The sequence below is a fragment of the Emydura macquarii genome, unplaced genomic scaffold (genome assembly GCF_026122565.2).
Source record: "Emydura macquarii macquarii isolate MOO-44397 ecotype Brisbane River unplaced genomic scaffold, CSIRO-AGI_Emac_v2 contig_2699, whole genome shotgun sequence".
Taxonomy (NCBI): Eukaryota; Metazoa; Chordata; order Testudines; family Chelidae; genus Emydura; species Emydura macquarii.
Window position 1 is genome coordinate 1,224,688 of NW_027132836.1, and position 18,031 is coordinate 1,242,718.

The 18,031-nt window shown below is 43.3% G+C and overlaps 1 protein-coding gene across 1 annotated transcript in view; it reads right to left on the bottom strand.

The window, feature by feature from the left end:
• Window positions 1-17,984, bottom strand: part of VPS53 (VPS53 subunit of GARP complex) — an 80,662-nt gene extending 62,678 nt beyond the window's left edge. The window contains exons 1-4 of the mRNA XM_067565776.1: window positions 17,886-17,984; window positions 13,293-13,373; window positions 11,994-12,043; window positions 11,057-11,123 (exon numbers count right to left, since the gene is read on the bottom strand). Of these exons, the coding sequence (XP_067421877.1) occupies window positions 11,057-11,123; window positions 11,994-12,043; window positions 13,293-13,373; window positions 17,886-17,969 (282 nt within the window). The 5' untranslated portion in view covers window positions 17,970-17,984. The remainder of the gene's footprint in view (window positions 1-11,056; window positions 11,124-11,993; window positions 12,044-13,292; window positions 13,374-17,885) is intronic.
• Window positions 17,985-18,031: the final 47 nt, after the last annotated feature.

Here is an 18,031-nt window from a genome sequence, read left to right on the forward strand (position 1 = left end):
TGCTTCAGAATAGGCACTCATCAAGCGATCCATCCTGTCACCCATTCCCAGCCTCTGGCAAACATCAATCCCTGGCTATCCTGGCTCACAGCCATTGATGGACCTATCCTCCATGAACTTATCTAGCTCTTTTCTGAACCTTACCCAGATGAGAATTTTATCAAAATAGATACATCTTCACAAAAGAGCAGATTTCCACAAAATTAAATGTAGCTGGAAATGTTGTGACCGGCTTTTCTGGGAACTTGACTCAGCCGTTTACAAAATGCAATAATGAAATCTAGATCCTGCATCATTCCATTTCTCTCGGCCTGTTTTTCCCAATCTGGCTGGACAATTGTACCAATTTACTGGATTAAAACATCAGCTGCATCACCTCCTCCCATTTAATTAGATGTATGTTCACCTGCTTAGGCAGCAGACATAAGCCATCTACACCCCAATGCCCAACGAAGCACCACACAAACGATTGGGGTAGGAGCAACGGCCCTGCACTAGTGCCTACCACCAACACTTTTCTTTAAAGGTGGGGCAGGAGAGCCAGAGGCATCAGTCACCAAAGCCCGAAGAACAGCTACTGCTAATTATAGGCTTTTCTTATGCTGCTCATTACAGGAGCCTGCAAGCCACCCAAACATTAATGAATTTAGCCTCAACTGCTCAACACGTAGGGAATTACTATGACCTGGACAGTGCATGAGAGGCACCATCACTGTGCTCAGCACCAGAGAAGGAGTGGCTCTGCATCCTTTGGTTATAACATTATACTCTTATCTTCTGTCTCTGCAAGACTTAAAAACAACTTCTGGATTCGAGTAGGAAACAACTGACAGCCATGTGCATCAGCCTGTTAACTAGCATGCCAGCTCCAAGAATAGCGTCGGAGAGTCAATACCTCAGAAACCATAAAATCAGAGTTTCAAAAGTGAAATCTTTTCTTCAGCGTGTCCACGGATTTTTTCTGGTCACGAGGATTCTGCAGAGTTTTGGAGTGAACCAAAGACAGAGCTGATCAATAGAGAAGCCACTTAGCTTTTTGCAGGTGTTACATGACATCCCTGGCCCATTGTTGGCAGCATGGTCTGAACCTGGACCTTCCAGATGTAAAAACATGAGCCTCTGTTGCCAGAGCGAATAGACCCCAGTCTATTAGGTCAAAGCCAGGCCCGGTCATTAGAGGGGGACAGAGAACCACACTGTAAACACAGGTTACCCCAGGGTTTTCCCCATACTCCACAACTAAAACATCACACAAACAAGGTGGGGAAAAGCACATGGCTTGCTACCAAACCACAAGCCCTTCACTTTTTTCTCCATGAGGTGCAACAGGAAAATAACCATCCGGTCAACTTTTTTTTTTTTTTTTTTTTAAAAACACCATCACTAGGATTTCTCCCCAGCAAAGCTGTTCCCTTCCCCACTTCCCCCAGTTTAAAGGGGCACTGGGCACAGAAAGATGACCCTGTCTGAAAAAGATGTGTTTATTTAGGGCAAGGCTACACCTAAACCGCAATATCCACACAGCTCCACTGATGCAGCTGCAGCACGGTAGCGTTTTTAATGAAGACGCTCGAAGCCGATGGGAGAGAGCTTTCCCGTCAGCCTAGTTGCTCAGGGGTGTGGATTTTTCACACCCCCTAAGTGATGTAATTATACCAATATAGGTCTATAGTGTAGAACATACCTCAGTATTGCCACAAGTAACCCAGAACATCACTTTGGATATAGTCAGTTACACGGTTTCCCCTTGTTAGTCAGGTGTTTTCCTTTGTTGTTCACGTGGGTCTTTTGCACAGCAAAGGACAGAAAAACATTTTTAAGAGATGAAAATGTGATTGTAAAACCACATAACTGGCAGGGGAAGTCGGACAGTACCTGACATGACTGAACTTTTATTTTTTTTAAACCAATTCAATTTTGAATTAACGTGTCCCTTTAAAACCAATGTTCTTGCCACTTATGGCAACTAAAGGATGTTCTAGCACTTTTTTGCAGGAATAGGGGTGTTGCCCATAGCATCCTAGCCAAAATCCAACACGGGATTACACTCTACTCTCTAAATTCCTCTTGCAGTTTCAAGTTGACATGGTAGCCATCTTCACCTCCAGCCCTAAAAAGATGGGTGGAGTTGTTGCGCTCTATTAAACAGCTGCCATATTTCTACCAATAATGTGGTGACATTTCAGTGGTGGGTGCAGTGATCTCTAAACATCCCCACGCATCTTTCCTGGGGTCTTGTGGAGCTTAATCCTCAGATGAAAGGAACAACATGAGGCCTGTGCCCTATTACAGAACAATGTTTCATTGGGGAAAGAAAAAATGTGCTGGGATAGGTCGCTTGCTTAGGAACCGTAAAGCCTGAGGCCACTAGGAACCACTTTGTTCTGTCCCCTTGAGTAATAATGGTTAAAATACTTAGATGATTTCCACATGCTGATTGGTGTGGAGTAAAAACTTGCTAGTTTTATTTGATTCTGGCTAATATACATTTCCACTGGATGTTATTACTCACACTGGAAAACTGCCCAGTGCTAAGTATTTTGTAGACACTTGACACATCTGTCCTATTTCTTCAGAGTCCAAATGTATCCTTTATGTTACAAATTGGACTGCGGTCAGGATACTGAGAGCTTTGTACTTCTGGAAACCTCCCCATTCTCAACTGCAGAGAGTTAAGTCTCCTTTCATTCCTTGCCACACTTACAATTGAAATCAATGAAAATCTAGAGTATGGTTATAAATAAACTCTCATCTAAGAACTCAAAGGAACCTCAATGGCAGCATTTTCAAAGAGACTTTTGTATACTGTGACCTACCTTACAATTTCTTCCATTACATGTGAATCCCTCCAGTTTGGGAAAGGGCAAAAAACATACTTTGTTATGAGTCCATGTTTGAGGATACTGTAAACTTTACATCAAAGATAAACACAATCTCTGATTAAGGTGCTCTGAACTATACTCAAGCCTTGGGAAAATAGGAGCATGAGCTACAGAAAATTGACCACTTATTTTTTATGCCTACAATTTGTTTTGCTGAAAGTCTCCACCTCAGCCTCCACACAGACACCTCTTAACTTAGTCTATGGTCCTGTCGAGACTAGGAAAATAGGTTGTACTGGAAAACGCGTTAGCTGACAGGATTTTAAAAACAACATTGCTCCTATTGTGGACTCAGTTTCTTGTCCCCCAAGGAAAATGGCCAGCAAAACTACCCCAGTGTAATTGTTCCACTACACTACTGATATAACACACCACGTGGGCACTGATCCAAAGTAAGAGTGTTCACAAAAGGAGTTATACCAGTATAACTATACCTGTATAATGGTACCGGTAAATTTCCCTCTGTAAACAAGCCATGATTCTCTCTTGTTGATCTAATTTTTTTTCAGAATATATAAGTGTTGAGTCTCTACCCCTCTATGCTCCTGTTCCTCTCTAACTTTACCTTTTGTCTCCACCTCTCACACGCAATTCCATGCCTCCTTTCGTTCCACCCGCTATGCTCCAAACAGCTGCCCTTATCTCTTGAACTCCATGACTTCCACTTACTCCTCCAGATCCAACAAACCTGATCTCCACTCCAACATAGCCTGCACCTCCATGTGTATTTGAATTGCATGAATCTTGGGCATCAAATGTGTCTAGTTAGCCTGTAAACTCCTTAGAGCAGAGCCCTTGTCAATTACATGCCAAGCAAGCTCATTAGAGAACTCAGTATTTCAGTTACCATCACCAAAGCACAATTGATAAATCAGAGCCGCCCTGTTTGGTTTGCATACGGTGTACCTCCAAAACCTGACCAAAATGATGCTTCTCAGATTTTGTCAGATAAATCCACCCTTGGGTTGATACCTAAGAGGCCAAGTCAGAGCAAGAAAGAAGATGTACAACTGCATCACAAACCCAGAAAATAGGGATTTATAAATGGAAATGCTGACAGATCTTCAGCTCAAGGCATGTGAACATAATGGCTGGAATAAACGTTTACCCATGGGGGAAAAAGTGGAGACGCATAGTAAAACTAAGCTTCAAACTCCTGCCTGTTGTCAAGATTTTTACTGTTGGACTGGATTCCTCATGCCGCTGGCATCAGCTTTGACCCAGCAAGATCTTGCTTTGTAACTTACTCTGGGCTTGGGTCCATCTGGGAACGAAGTTTGCCTGTTGCCAGCACAAAACACGACCCGAGTTACAGCCTGGACAGTTAAAAGACGGCAGCAAACCGTATTTGCCCACTTTTGGTACAGAAGCACAAGACAAGGTCAAGCTTGGACTTGCTTCTCCCTTGAACTTGGCTATGCAGCAGATGGCAAAAGTTACGCCTGACCTCCTTGTGCACCTGCAGATGCCAGTTTTAACGGCAAATGTCCAAAAGGATAATAAACAGCAGCAATTCTTCCTGGCATGCCATTTGCCTAAAACCCTTTTCAATAAGCATGTTTAAGCCTAGAAAGGCTTACTGTGTTCCTAAGGCTTGGAAGAGACCATCCAACTGCCATAACTTGCTAGAGAAATGAGTCTAAATGAATCTTAAGTTTGATTTATTCTGGCAGCTCAAATTCTGTTTATTATTCATTGGCTACAAAAGCTTAAGAACTCTGTGTGACTAATCACAGGACCTGAGCTTTAAGAAATGCGGTGTGGATTTTTTTTTAAAAACACATACTACACACTTACAACAAAGCTTAAGACACATTCTTTAAATCTGCATTCCCCCCTCCCACTCAAACATACACTCCACAAAAAAAATCCTGAATATTAGACTGTGCTAGGAAATCCTCTAAGTTAAATTAAGTTTTGTTTTTCTTAAAGGGAGCCTATCAATTTCAAAACAAATTCACACATCCATCTGAAAATGTTTACCTACTATTGTAACAGTAAAACCCAAGGTCACTATAACAAAAGACTGGGAAGGAAAGATATTTTCTCTGCAAAAGACAATCTGTTGTGTCAGTTTAAATTATTTCCTTGTCTCTCTTGTTATTTGTGAAGATCTGGAAGCTTTTTTTTTTTAAATTTAAATAAAGAAATGTGATAGTAAAACCACAAACACTTGGAGAAAGGCTTGATGGTGTAGGTAATTTTAACTAATTTTGAAATGGACTAGATTTCAGGTTGACTGTCCTTTAATAACTTGGGCCTGCAAATGTTCTGGTTGCAAAGCCAGAACAAAAGAGTTAAATCAGAGTCTGAAAACACAGGGGATAAATTACAAACAGGGAGTTTGAGTAAATGGGTGAAGAAACTCAGGCCAAATGAACATTAAAGAAATGTCAGTGATTGTCAGAAAAATTATAGCTCACATATTTAGAAGCTTTGGTAATAAACAGGACTAAACGGCAGCAAATTTAGAAATGTACTGACAGCGTGTTAAATGCTTAGCGGAAAAATCTCTATACCATAACTTGGGGCAGATATGAAGTGTGCAGTAACTGGACCTTAACTTTTTAGCAAGGGCAGTGTAAGCTCCATTCCCATGCCAGATCTGAGAAAACACTAAGCAGAGGGGATGCGATCCCTACAGCACTGGCTCCCTACAAAATTCAGGCACAGCCTCAACTATGTATTGTTACAACTGACCCACAGCAGCTTCTGCATTCCCAGCCTCTCCTCCTAGGGCACCAGAAACTGTAGCTGATTTCCTGGACGCCCAAAGAAAGTTTTGTTACCCCCCCGCCGTGGCATGTTCCACTCACGGCTCTTGTTTCCCCTCATAAAGAGATCATTAGCAAGTTAATTTTTGAAGTTCATGGTATTGTCTACAGACGTCACAAAAATATCGCACAAGAAAAGGGAAGACAAATGAGCCAGACTATTTAAAGACCTTTGCATTTGGAGAAAATCCTAGGGCAACATTTCAAAAATGCAGATGGATTTGAACTGGGAAACGTTATACTATATGGAGAAGATGGAGCATTCCAGCCTTTAAAGCTGTTTAAATGGTTCCTTTGGTGCTACATTTAGTTGAATTTAAAATTAAAACTAATCATATAACTTACTTTTTTTTTTGGTAATCTAAAATATTCGGGGTACTCCGTTTAAGAGTTAGGCAATAAAATTCAGCTCTTTTCATCTACAAAGCACTTGACAAACACCAATTAATGTGCACAATAGCCCTGTGAAACACACAAGCAGTATTATCCCCATAATACAGAAGGAGAGACAGAGAGTAATTGTGGTCTGCTTATAGCACAGAAGCTGTTAGTGCTGGACCAGGGATTAGAATTCCATACTTCCCAGCTCCTGGTCCTGTGTTTCACTCTCTCTCAAGGCCTGATGTTGCACTGGTAGTGCATCCTGCTGTGCTATGTGAAGACCCACGACCAGAAGTAGCTGTGATTTCTGCTGCCCGAGCTGGGTGAGAAATCTGAGACACTGTACAGACCATACCTTCCCAGACGCCCCCTTTTCCACCAACTGATTAGCAAAACCAAATGTTCTTCTGGTCTCAAAAGCAACATTGAACTCCCCTGTCCTGGACAGAAGGGGAAGATGCAGTTGGCAAGGAAGGTGGGTAAAGCACTGGCCTTAGAATGAAAGAGCACCCTATTTTGTTTGTGCTCAGCTCTTTAGTAGCCCTCCCACAGGAATAAAAAGGATTTGAATCAGTCACCTACAGATGAAAGCCTCAGTATCCCAGCTCCAGACTCCTGCTTCCTCATTCAACAGCTAAGTTATGCTGAAGAGAGATGGGAAACTCAAAGACAAGGGTGACGTTTCTGAATATTTTTCCCCACTCCTACAATGCACGTCACTCCCCTTAATAAAAACAGAGGGGAGAATAAATTTCTGTACGCACAGTTCTGCCTGCTCCCAAACATACAGAAATAACTCACACTGCAATGAACGGCCTCCTTCAGGGCAGAGGGCCTGGTTCAGCTTGGAACCTCCTCTTGGCTTTCGTTGGCTTAAATAAAACCTTTCATGTTGTTTTAGCAGCTTTGCTGGGGTTTATTTCTTTGAGAAGAAGGTCAAAGCCTTTCCATGGTGTTTATAAAACCTCTTTGATGGATTTACCCTCAATTCTACAAGGTACCCAGCATCCTCCACTCCCACAGAAATCACCAGTTGTAGTTACTCAGCCCCTGGCAGCATCAGGAGCCATGTTACTATTACTGGCACTAAAAATATGACACTTGGCTACCTCTCAATGGACCTGACAGACCTGAACAGCTTCTTCTGGTCACATTTGTGTCATTATATGGTTAAGAGATGGGAGTGGCTTCTTTAAAGCCATTTTAGCTAACTGTGTAATAAACTCACAACGGCTGTCTCAGCCATTAAGAAACCGTTACAAACGGGACATGGTATCTGAGGTTTAAATGTTCTTGTCGTGGCTGTTTTTAATGTTTGGTTTCAAAATACCAAATGTGATTAGTGAGCATTGCAAACTCTCTGCGGGCCAAGTTCCTCTTTAGTAAGCAAGGCCGGTTTGCAGTTATGCAAAAGAGTGTCCAAATGCAATAACAGTTTTTATTTGGATAAACCGGTCATGCTGTCAGACAGGAGGTCAGACTAGATAAGCATGAGGGTCCTTCTGACCTTAAAGTCTATGAGACTGAGTCTTGCCACAAAGAGAATTTTATTTTAAAATGTTATTTACTGAATTCTTCTCTTTATTTTAAAAGGTCCAACACTCGAAAAAGAGTCAAATGCAAAGTGTAAGCACATCATCAGACTCAAGAGTGTGACAACACACCTGGTGCAAAAAAAGCAAACCAGAACCATGTTCTAGGGAAAAGCTTGGATGACATGTGGCAGATATTATCACCGCCCCCATTTCAGAGATGAAGAAACTGATGCAGAGAGCGATTAAGTAATGTGCTCAAAGCCAAAGAGTGAGTCTGTGTCAGAGATGGGATTAGAACTCAAGACTTCCCAACTCCCTATCCTGTGCTCAGACACACCTCTATCTCCCTGATCATTAACATTACAAACTGAATAAATTCATGAACCATGTATACGCTCTCACCAAACATGCACACAGAAGAGTCCACAATCCAGGAACGAAGCAAGTTTTTATGACCAATTTATACATCCTTTCACCGACGTGCACAAACCTTGATCACATCATCTGCCACATACTTTAAATTAACATCATGTTGGTGAAGGGAAAGCCTCCTCAAGCTGAACAGCACAGAACAGTTTGCTATGGCGTGGTGTCTGGGAGCAGAGAGGGGAAGGCACAGCAGGAAAGGGTAGATTAGCAAGTAAAAAGGTTACGTAGTAGCTGCCAATTCTACACATGCATCAATTCCCAGCAAAATCCAAAAGACAAAATGAACCAAAGAAAGGTGATAAGGAACGAGAAGACACCCGGAATCACCAGGCAGGGACATTTCTGCCAGGAAAAACGAGGCTGTTGGAGCATTCAGATGACACATAGAACATACGATTCAGACAGAAGGGGATAAATAGAGCTTCCTGGTCAGCATGGATTTTACTCTTGAGGCGTGCTGCTGTTTAAAAAAAAAAAAAAGACCCCACTCCCTTTCCTACAGCATTGATGATCTCCAGAGCAGAGCATCTGGTTTTCTTAGCCTCACTTGTTGGTACTTCGAAACAAATTCTTACAATACTTTGGAAAATTAAACTCTTCCTCTGTTCCATCCAAGAGGGAAAAGCTGGGCCTCTTGCCCTATAAAAACTTAACATTTCTGAGCATCCATATTTCCACTGAACATGCGCTAGTCAAACAAAGGCACCCTTCAGCAAAAGAACAGGCAGCTGGTGCTAAAGATCAAGGTTTTCACCCCCACAAACCACTAACAAGGCCATTATCTGAAAGGGCCTCTTCATTCGCCTGCATTGTGAGCCACTGAGAAAGAACTATGGAGGGGACAGGAATAGCAATTATTTCTTCTGGGCTTCCTTTCTGTCTGGGTTCTGGGGAGATGAATGCAAAATTCCATCTCTAACTAAAATGCTATTCAAACTTTCTCTCTCTCTCTCTCTGTAATATGACCTGCTCAACTGCAGTACTCTTTGACCTAGTTAATATCTGAGGCCTGGAATTACTGACATTCCTGCATGCTTTATACTTCTAGGCCTGTCCTTCCCAATATTGACACTTTGACATAGTTTTCTTCCAGCGATCCATGTATGAAACGTGTGTGCACACATATATAACCATGTATATTGTGTGTACACACACATACTCTTTAAAATACACATGGATCCTTGAGACACAATGCTTTCAACTGATGGAATTTTAATTAGTCCTTTAGCAAGCAAACTAACTAGGGGCTTCACATTTAAGACACACGGGACTGGCAAAGGCCTGAGCTGTTTCAATATGGCACAGTGAGCTTTTAAGGCTGTGAGACGTATACCTAAGGCAGAGCTTTACATGGTGGGTGCTGAACCTGCAAAGTTCACATCAGTCAACAGCCTAGGAAAGTCATCCAGCAAGTCGTCATTTCCCGTGGTAATTCCACGCAGCCTCCTTGTGTTCTGTCCAGTGATTCTCATAAGAGGTTGCTCTAAGCAGAATTCCACAGACAGCATGCCAGCCGACACCCAGCACTGACACACTGCCGAGCAGTGGCCAGCCGACACTCAGCACTGACACACTGCCGAGCAGTGGCCTTTTGTCACTACGTAGGAACAGTTTGGCAAATCACAGCTTCTCTTATTTATTATGTCCCTTGTCAAGTCCATCTCCTGGACCTGCCAAAACCCTAGAACATGCTCCAATCATTTCTCCCTTTAACTACTCTTCTCCTCTTCTCTGTGTTCCCCCAATCACCCCACTACCCTTCAGTATGTCCAAGAAGCTGCTGACAAAACCATCTTCCCCACTTTTGTCACCCTGACCATGCTTCAACTCTCCTCTCGAACTGCTGCACTGGCTTCCCCTCAGCCTCAACAACTCCCCTCCCACCTGTATGTCTGAGCTCATTTCTCCTGCCCACTCTGCTGGCCCCACGCTTCGCTCCTGACCCAAGCTATCTTTCACACTGCCCCATATTCTTGGAACAGTCTCCCCCATGATATCTGCCAAGAGTGTCCCCGACACAGTAATACTTAGTGCTCAAGGAACCATACTGATGTTAAATAGTCCTCCTGGGATAAACAAACAACCCCCATTTTCCAGCTAGTAATACTGAGGCAAAGAGAGGTTAAATAATTTACTCAAACCAGAGTGAGAATCAGTAGCAGAAACAGGATCAGAACTCAGGAAGTCCCTGACTCCTAGCTCTGGGCTCAGTCCACACTTCATAAAGACCTACTTGTGTGGGTTCTTTTATTTGTGACTATAAACTACAAGATCCGTCTAGTGGGAGTGGGCAAACTGAATATGTTTTAATGGTGGTTTGTCCTTTCCGTGCAGAACAGTTCATCTTTCATCACTTGGCATATGGCCTCAAGTGCTTTTATTTGCTTAGCAATTATTCTATCGACATGGTAGATTTTTGCGAGCAGGTGCACTTCAGACTGAGGCTTTCAACAGAGTCTGTCGCTGTGTGCTCCAGAAGGAAAGGAGCAAACCCACACAAAACTGTACTGCAAGAAAAACTGAAACACACATCCAGAGGGTCTTACTAATGGGGGAAAGGCAGGCCCTTCTCCAGGCACTGCTTTTTAAACTTTGCTCCCTCTTCTTAATACAGTAATGACCTAGGACATTCCAACCAGTGACCTAGTAATGAGGCTCCATATCCCAGTACCAATCCCCCGAGCTATCCATTCCCACTCAACAGCAGGCCTACTTTTATCTGCTTCACTCCTATACCTCTGCAATCAACTTCAGAGGCTGACTCGACTGCAGGCATCCGGTTTCTGTTGTGATTTCATTAAACTCAATTTCTCTCTTGCCTCATTCTACAGGCTGATCAGAAGACAGGTAATGACAGCTGTCTCTGTAAATGGCTTTTCAGTATGACTTAGTGTATTCATTCACCGTGGCACATACAGTGTTACTTATGCGCGCGCAAGATGTTAGTAGCGTCTCCATGACAAATAGATAAGGCTTCTGCATGACATAGCTGGTTTTCTATTTAGCAGAGGGAAAAGAGAGCTTTAGGGTTTTATGTGACAGAAGACACACATACCTGTCTGCCATCCTGTCCCACGTTTGTCTGTCCTCTCACTACTGTTCGAATATTGTCATCCAGTCTCCTGCGGGGAAAAGCAGACAATGTCAATATAATCCACTGCATACATTGCACAGGTAGTTTGCGAAAACTGGTGCACAGAAAAAAAAATTGTGTTTGGGTTGTTGGGTTTTTTTAAAAAAGGTGCTGACAACATAAAACTGACGTTTTTATGAATATAATTTTCTCCTGAATATTAGCAACAGCACTAACTATTGGCAAAATATGAAAATTAGTATTTTTAAAATCCACTTCTCTTTTTGCATTTCACTCCACTTGGCCAATATTATCAGACTGGGCAGTTTCATTTTCTGATTCGCCTTCACTAGAGCAGTGTTTCTCATCCTTTTTACATAGACAACCCTTGCTTCCGAGTAAAAAAAGTGTCATAACCCCGTAACATTTTTTACTCTTACCTTTAGAGTAAATATAAGATAGACAACAATAAACCCTCTCCCACTACAACTATTACTACAGCTACGACATTTGATCTCACAAACACTAAAGGTTTTGGCCACCAACGTTATTCGAGCAGTTTTATTTCTTTGCTTTTAAATTGTAACACAATTTTCAGTGCCTCATGATTCCCCCAATTCTCTTTCGTGATATGAGGAAACACTGCACTAGAGAGATGTTATTTGAGGGCATACGCAACATGAAAGAGTTGGATGAAAAATCTTTTTAATTAAATTACAAAATGTCCTAGAAAGATTTTCATTTTTTAAAAAAACCACCTCTCCCCAACTCGTTCTTCAAAAGTATTTAAGTTTTGAGTGTAAAACTATTTGGTCAAATAAAATGAGTTAGAACCAGCAGCAGTGCAGAGAATGATCTTCAATGCAAATATGCCATTTCCCACCTGTGTGACAATGAAAGGAAACAGAGCACTACTTACCTTATTTTCAGTCTGATTTTGTTCACAACTTCATCAATGTTTGCCAAAGACTGTAGATAAAAAACAATTTTTCAAAAGACAATGGTTTTCCCATTACATCCATGCAAACGACAGAATCAAACTTCCTTTTGAATAATACTTGGCATTTTCTTTCATTGCACTTTACAAAGATGGATCAGTCACATGATCCTCATTTTATAGACAGGGAAACTGAGGCACTGAACAGTTTGGTGACTTGCTCAAGGTCACACAAAGGTCAGTGGCAGAGCTTGGAATAGAAGCCAAATCTACAGGCTACAATGACTCTTCAACTTGCCCCTGCACATGTACAAACACGTGGTGTAAAGCTACTATTTCTCTTTGCAATTTCACAAATCCTCCCTCAGAAGTAACAGTTGGTGCTTGTTAAAAGGAATGGGGATAGTGACCTCTAGTGGATAACACAGTCAAAGACCAAATAGGATCAAAGCATGTTAGGATTCAACCTTACAGTACTTTGAACTTCAGCAACCCCCAGATGAATGCAATAGGCCGCAATGCCTGAGATCCATGGACACACTGGGATGAAGAATGCCTGATTGGTGTTTGTCTTTTATCTGGGTGTGAGCAAACCAAACAGAACAAGCAACAAGTTGAAGAGAAGAACCTAAAAGAAACAATCCTGTTGTCTCCTCTGCTGCTGCAGCTGACCCAAACGCAGCAGAACCTAGGAAGTTCTAACAAGTTTTCTGGAGCTTGCCTACAGGGTTGTTATGCTGCAGAATGGGCCTCCCCAGCCCAACAGATCTCCCAACCCCACGCCAAGCCTAGTTTGTGACTCCAAGGGGAAGGATTTGACTCCATTAGATCTCCATACCTTATCCCTGAAAGGAAACAATAGTTTTAAAATCTAGTCTGATTGTGACTGTACTTGCTGACACTTCATGTTCAAAACATCTCTGGTTGGCTAGAATTCCTGGGGCCTATCAGAATATTGATCCAGTAGGATCTGAAATTCAACTTCAAAAGACAGACAAACCCTTGCATATTGAAACTGTTTCTTTCTAAAGCTCCAAAATGGAGTTTTCATTATATTTGAAACTGCAGCTAGCACAGTGGAGACTGTCATTCTGCTTCACTAAGTCTCAGTTTAGGAAGTAGCTGCCATTGAAACTCAATTTTGCTGCTCTTTAGAAAGAAAACCTGGGTATATTTTTAAACTTCTCCTCCTATAGACATGCAGGGGGATTCAAACACTGAGTTACCATTAAGGTTACACTGTAACTGATGGGAGAGCAGAACTCCAAGCATTTGACTTACTTGCTCAGTCGGAAAGAGAGTATTAATATACTCCACAGCATTGAAGTCTGCCCTGTCCAGTGGATCTTGGCTGGGAAACACCTAGAGAGGGGGGAAAGACACACAAAAATATCAGCTCGCTCATCTGTAACTTTAAACAGTATCTGTTATTTTAATAACAAGACACACACATGGGGTTATGTTTAACAGCATGGTCCTGACAGGTTTACATGGAGAGCAGTCAGGCCTTAATTCAATGGAGAATAAATAGTTTTACTGACTATACCCAAGGCGGTCTTTGTGCTATTAAAATTCCTGCAGTTATTAGACTGGGTAAACGCAGATGTAATATATATGCACATCCCAAGATTCAATACCAGCATAATCCATCATGTGCTACAAATTCCCAAGAGACAGAAACTATTAATTATGCATCTAAAACCATGTTGATGCTTTCGCCATTGCCTGGAAATTAAAAGCTCACGCTGAGACCCTGCCCTTCTCCTTGATAGAGCCCTCTGGTGAGAGATGGAGCCTTTTCCTTTCACAAACTTGTAATATGAAACATGATGAATTAAGAAAATGGTTAAACCAGACCCCTGGAGGCCTGGGTTTCACCATGCAGACATGGAAAAAGAGAGAGAGTTAATCTGTTAAATGATCCTAGTTATCCCAGAGAAGGAGAAAATAGCAGCTGTGGTGCAAATCTGTCTAATCTGTCTTTGGGGGCTGCTCAAATGATCCAAGTAAGGTTATTAAATTATTTTCCCCCCCATCGTAAACTAAAATATGATGTATTACCTTCTCAGCTACCATGTTTGTTCTGTACCTATGCAGTCAATCCCTCCCTCCCCAGTCTAAACCACGTCCGGGACATACAGTAAATCACATCAGCCATTGTGCAGTATCACCCATGTGTATCATTCTAATTGTTGCAAGTTGGTTATAGCCAGCTGCATTAGGCAAAAGAAAATCCTACCCAAAACCTTCAATTCAACCCTTTTGTTACCTTAGCACATGAAGCATCTAAATTTTATATGCTTTTTTTAAAGGGCAAATATAGTGTTTCTGAAATCATCATAACTTAGCAGGCCTCATTACTACTACTACTTTATTTGTGCACCTTTCATCTGAGGAACTTGGGGCACTCTAGAAACTGAGGCACAGGGAGATTAAATGATTTTATCCAATATCACACAGCAAAACAGTGTCAAAATCAGGAATAGAAACCAGGTGACTGGACTCCCCTGGTCTTCTACTGGGGCCACACTTGTAGGTCACACAAGAACAGATCATTTAAGATAGCTATTAGTCTTGCCAAAAAAACTAAACAAAACTCAGTTTGGCTCAGACTCTTACTCCAGCTGGCGACTGCAGTCTGACTACTAAACCTGCGTTTGTCTTGTTTCTGTCTGATGTTCCTAGAGGGCAAGTGGCGACAGTACCCACAGACTATGAAAGGCGAAGGTTGGCAACGGCTCTAAGGAGAGTCATGGATTCCGGGAGTTTCAATTTTTAAAAGCGTCCATCACATTCAGGATGTGGGGAGAGGGTTGTGGCTGGGCAGGTAATGGAGCAGATACACACTAAGTGTATTTGACTGAGCATTTGAAGAGAAAAGCTAATAGGAATCTAAGCTACCGAGAGTGTGGAGTTTGGCAACATTGCAGGGGCACAAATGAACAGAGCAGTGGAATCGAACTGAGTGCCCCTAAACCAGCAAAGTACCACAGGACAACCAGGCGGAGAGGTGATGAGAAGACACCACATAAAACTTTAAGGCAGTATTTATGAAAAAGTATAGCATCTCAGGCTTATAATAAAGGTAATGAGGGAGGGGAGATAGGGAGAACAAGGAGACGCTAAATATCCACGAGGTCACAATACTGTAGAGAAGGGGCAGTAGTATTAGCCTGGGTCAAGCTTCCTCAACCACTAAAGAAAAGTTGCAGGCAAAATTAATGTTACTTTCACTGCAGAATTCTCTAGTGCAGCAGAATAGTGAAGTCTCCTTTGGTAGCCCTGACAGCCTGTCTCCTCTGCTGACTCATATCAACCTTTATAGCTAATGTCTCGTAGCACAAAAAATCCCAAGGGAGCTAAAAATCACTACTTTTATATTATTTTTTGAAGTTTACACTGATTCTTTTTTAAACAGCAAATCAGAATTTTTATTTACAAGATACAGCACTAGAAAATAAGCCAGTGTGGCTTCAGCACTAAGATACAGGTATAGGGCTAGAAGAGACCACGTGAACCATTAGGTCTAACTACATTATCTAATTAATCCAGCATCTCCCCCATCCCCTCCCCCTGCCTGTTGCAGAGCTGAGAATTGAACTCAGGTTTCCAAATCCCAGCTTTACCCATAAGACCATCCTTTGTTCACTCCCCGTTCTGTGCCTCCTTTCATGCAATCCCACAGACCACCCACCAGAGTCTTGTAATTTATATTTGCCAAGCCCCCTTCCTTTTCCCTCCTTCAAAAGGCTCCTGGAGGGTTACTTGCTCTGTGAAGCTTTCAGCCTCAAGATCACTTGCTATTCTGCACACTGTCCTTGGACTGTAAACTCTTTGGGACAGGGAACCAATCAGCAGTTTGGCAAAGTTCACCTGTTAGGACCATTTGCCTACAGCAACGTGTGTAAAAAAAAAAAAAAAAGTTATACCAAAAGCAGAGATTTAAACTGTGCATCTATAACCAAAAAGATCACAAGCTTTGTTTAGTTCCCCAAACAAACTTTATTGGCCCAATGTAATGGGAAATGTTGTGATTATATTGAACAGGTTTGATCATGAACACTAGACCAAAGTCAATCTCCTTATAAAACTCCCCATCCCCATATAGAACTTACAATGTTTTTGAGTGGAAAAGTCTCACCACCCTGAAGGAATTAAAGCTATCACTAAAGTCAATGGTCTGCAGTTTTGTGTTGTCTTTCCAACTCTAACATGGTGATTATGATACATCACAGGCAAGACCTGAAGTCTTCAACTTTCAAATCAGATGCAATAAACAAATTAAATTCTGGGTTGCTAACTTTTTGCATTGCTCTCAGCTTGGTCACTGAAAACTCACCTATGTTTATAGCAGGAGTCGGCAACCTTAACAAAGGGCTGTGCCCAATCTTCCCACCCGCCCCGTTCCCAGTGCCGGCGGCAGTGTCTGCGGTGGGAGCAGTCTGCAGCCCGTTTCAGTGGCAGGAGTGGTCTGCAGCCCCGTTACGGTGGTGTCAGCGGCACGGGCAGTCTGGAGCCCCGTTCCGGTGGTAGTGTTCGTGGCGGGAGCGGTCTGGAGCCCGTTCCAGCAGCAATATCGGCAGTGAGCACAGAGCAGTGCGGCTCTGGTCAGGGTGTCACGTGCCACTCAAAGTTGGCACGCGTGCCACTTTTGGCACACGTGCTACAGGTTGCCGACCCCTGGTTTATAGTCAATTTCATTCTCAGGTTCTTAGCACTGCAGTCAGTGCAGTTACCAACACTGGAGCAGAATATTTGTTTTAAAATAACCATTTGCATTGCTTTTTATTATTATTGATAGGAACATTTGCCATTAGCCTTAAAGCTAATCAGAGATATTGCTTTAAAAAACAAAACAAAACCCACACACACAAACACATTAACCTCAAAGAATAAATGACGCCCACAAGAACAATGACAAAGAAATGCTGTTGCTTTCCTTATTGACAGGTGCTGTGCATCCCTGCAGCTGTGTCAGTCTCTATCAACCCCTCTAGTTCATTCAAAGAAAGCCTGCAATTTAATTTGTTAACTTTAACACCCAAGAGGGTCAGAAGTTTTTATCTGAGTGACGTGTTGCAAGGCAGCTCACGTTCCCTGCCTCTAAATTTTCACCCACAATAGGCCCTCTTCAGACATGGGGGTGAAATCCTGGACTGAGTGAAGTCCATGTGAATTTTGCTAGAGATTTCAGTGTGGCCAGGATTTCCACCACAGATTGTAGCAGACTCCATTGGACCTGCTTTGGAGCAAAAAGAACTTCAGGATGCAACTGAGGACTCCGGCTCCAGGAGGATACGTGTGGGCTGCTCATGTGAAAAGAGCTTCCACTACCCTGCAGCACGCCACTACAAACCAATGGCCTCCCTGAAAAGAGTACAACCGGGTGAAGTCCCCCCAAGATCCAAGTCAGCAGGGGGTTTCTTTCGTGAGCCTAGAACGGCTGACTAAAACCACACCCAGGGTGGCTTCCTCTACAGTCCAGGCCTGAAGCAAGAGGACGGAGAAGGCCACGTTCCTGCTGCAACAGGATGAGGCATGGATAAACAATTATTGAACAGGAAAGTTCAAACTTCTTAACTGATGATCAATTCATCTCAGCCTCACCAGAATCCCAGCATCCCTGCTCCCCCGCTCCACCCACTTCCCAGCGGGCAGCATCCCTGCCCCCCACCAGGCCAGGCCTGTCCCACCCCAGCATCTCCCCCAAGAGCGTCCCTGCCCCCCCCTCCCCGTCCCAGTCCCAGTCCGGAGCGCGTCCCTGCCCCCCCCCGGCCCCGCCCCCCCACCAGGAGCGCGTCCCTGCCCCCCTCAGGCCCCAGCCCCGCCGCCTCCCCCCAGCGCCCCTAATCCCCGGCCCGGCCCGGCCCTCACCTGCTCTATGGCCAGCTGCACCTCGGGGGCCAGCTGCAGCACGGCCTCCAGCTCATCCACACACTCCAGCTCGTCCTCCTCCATCCCGGCCCGGCCCGGCCCGGCCCCGCGCCGCTTCCGGGAAGCGCGGCACGCTGGGACGCTGG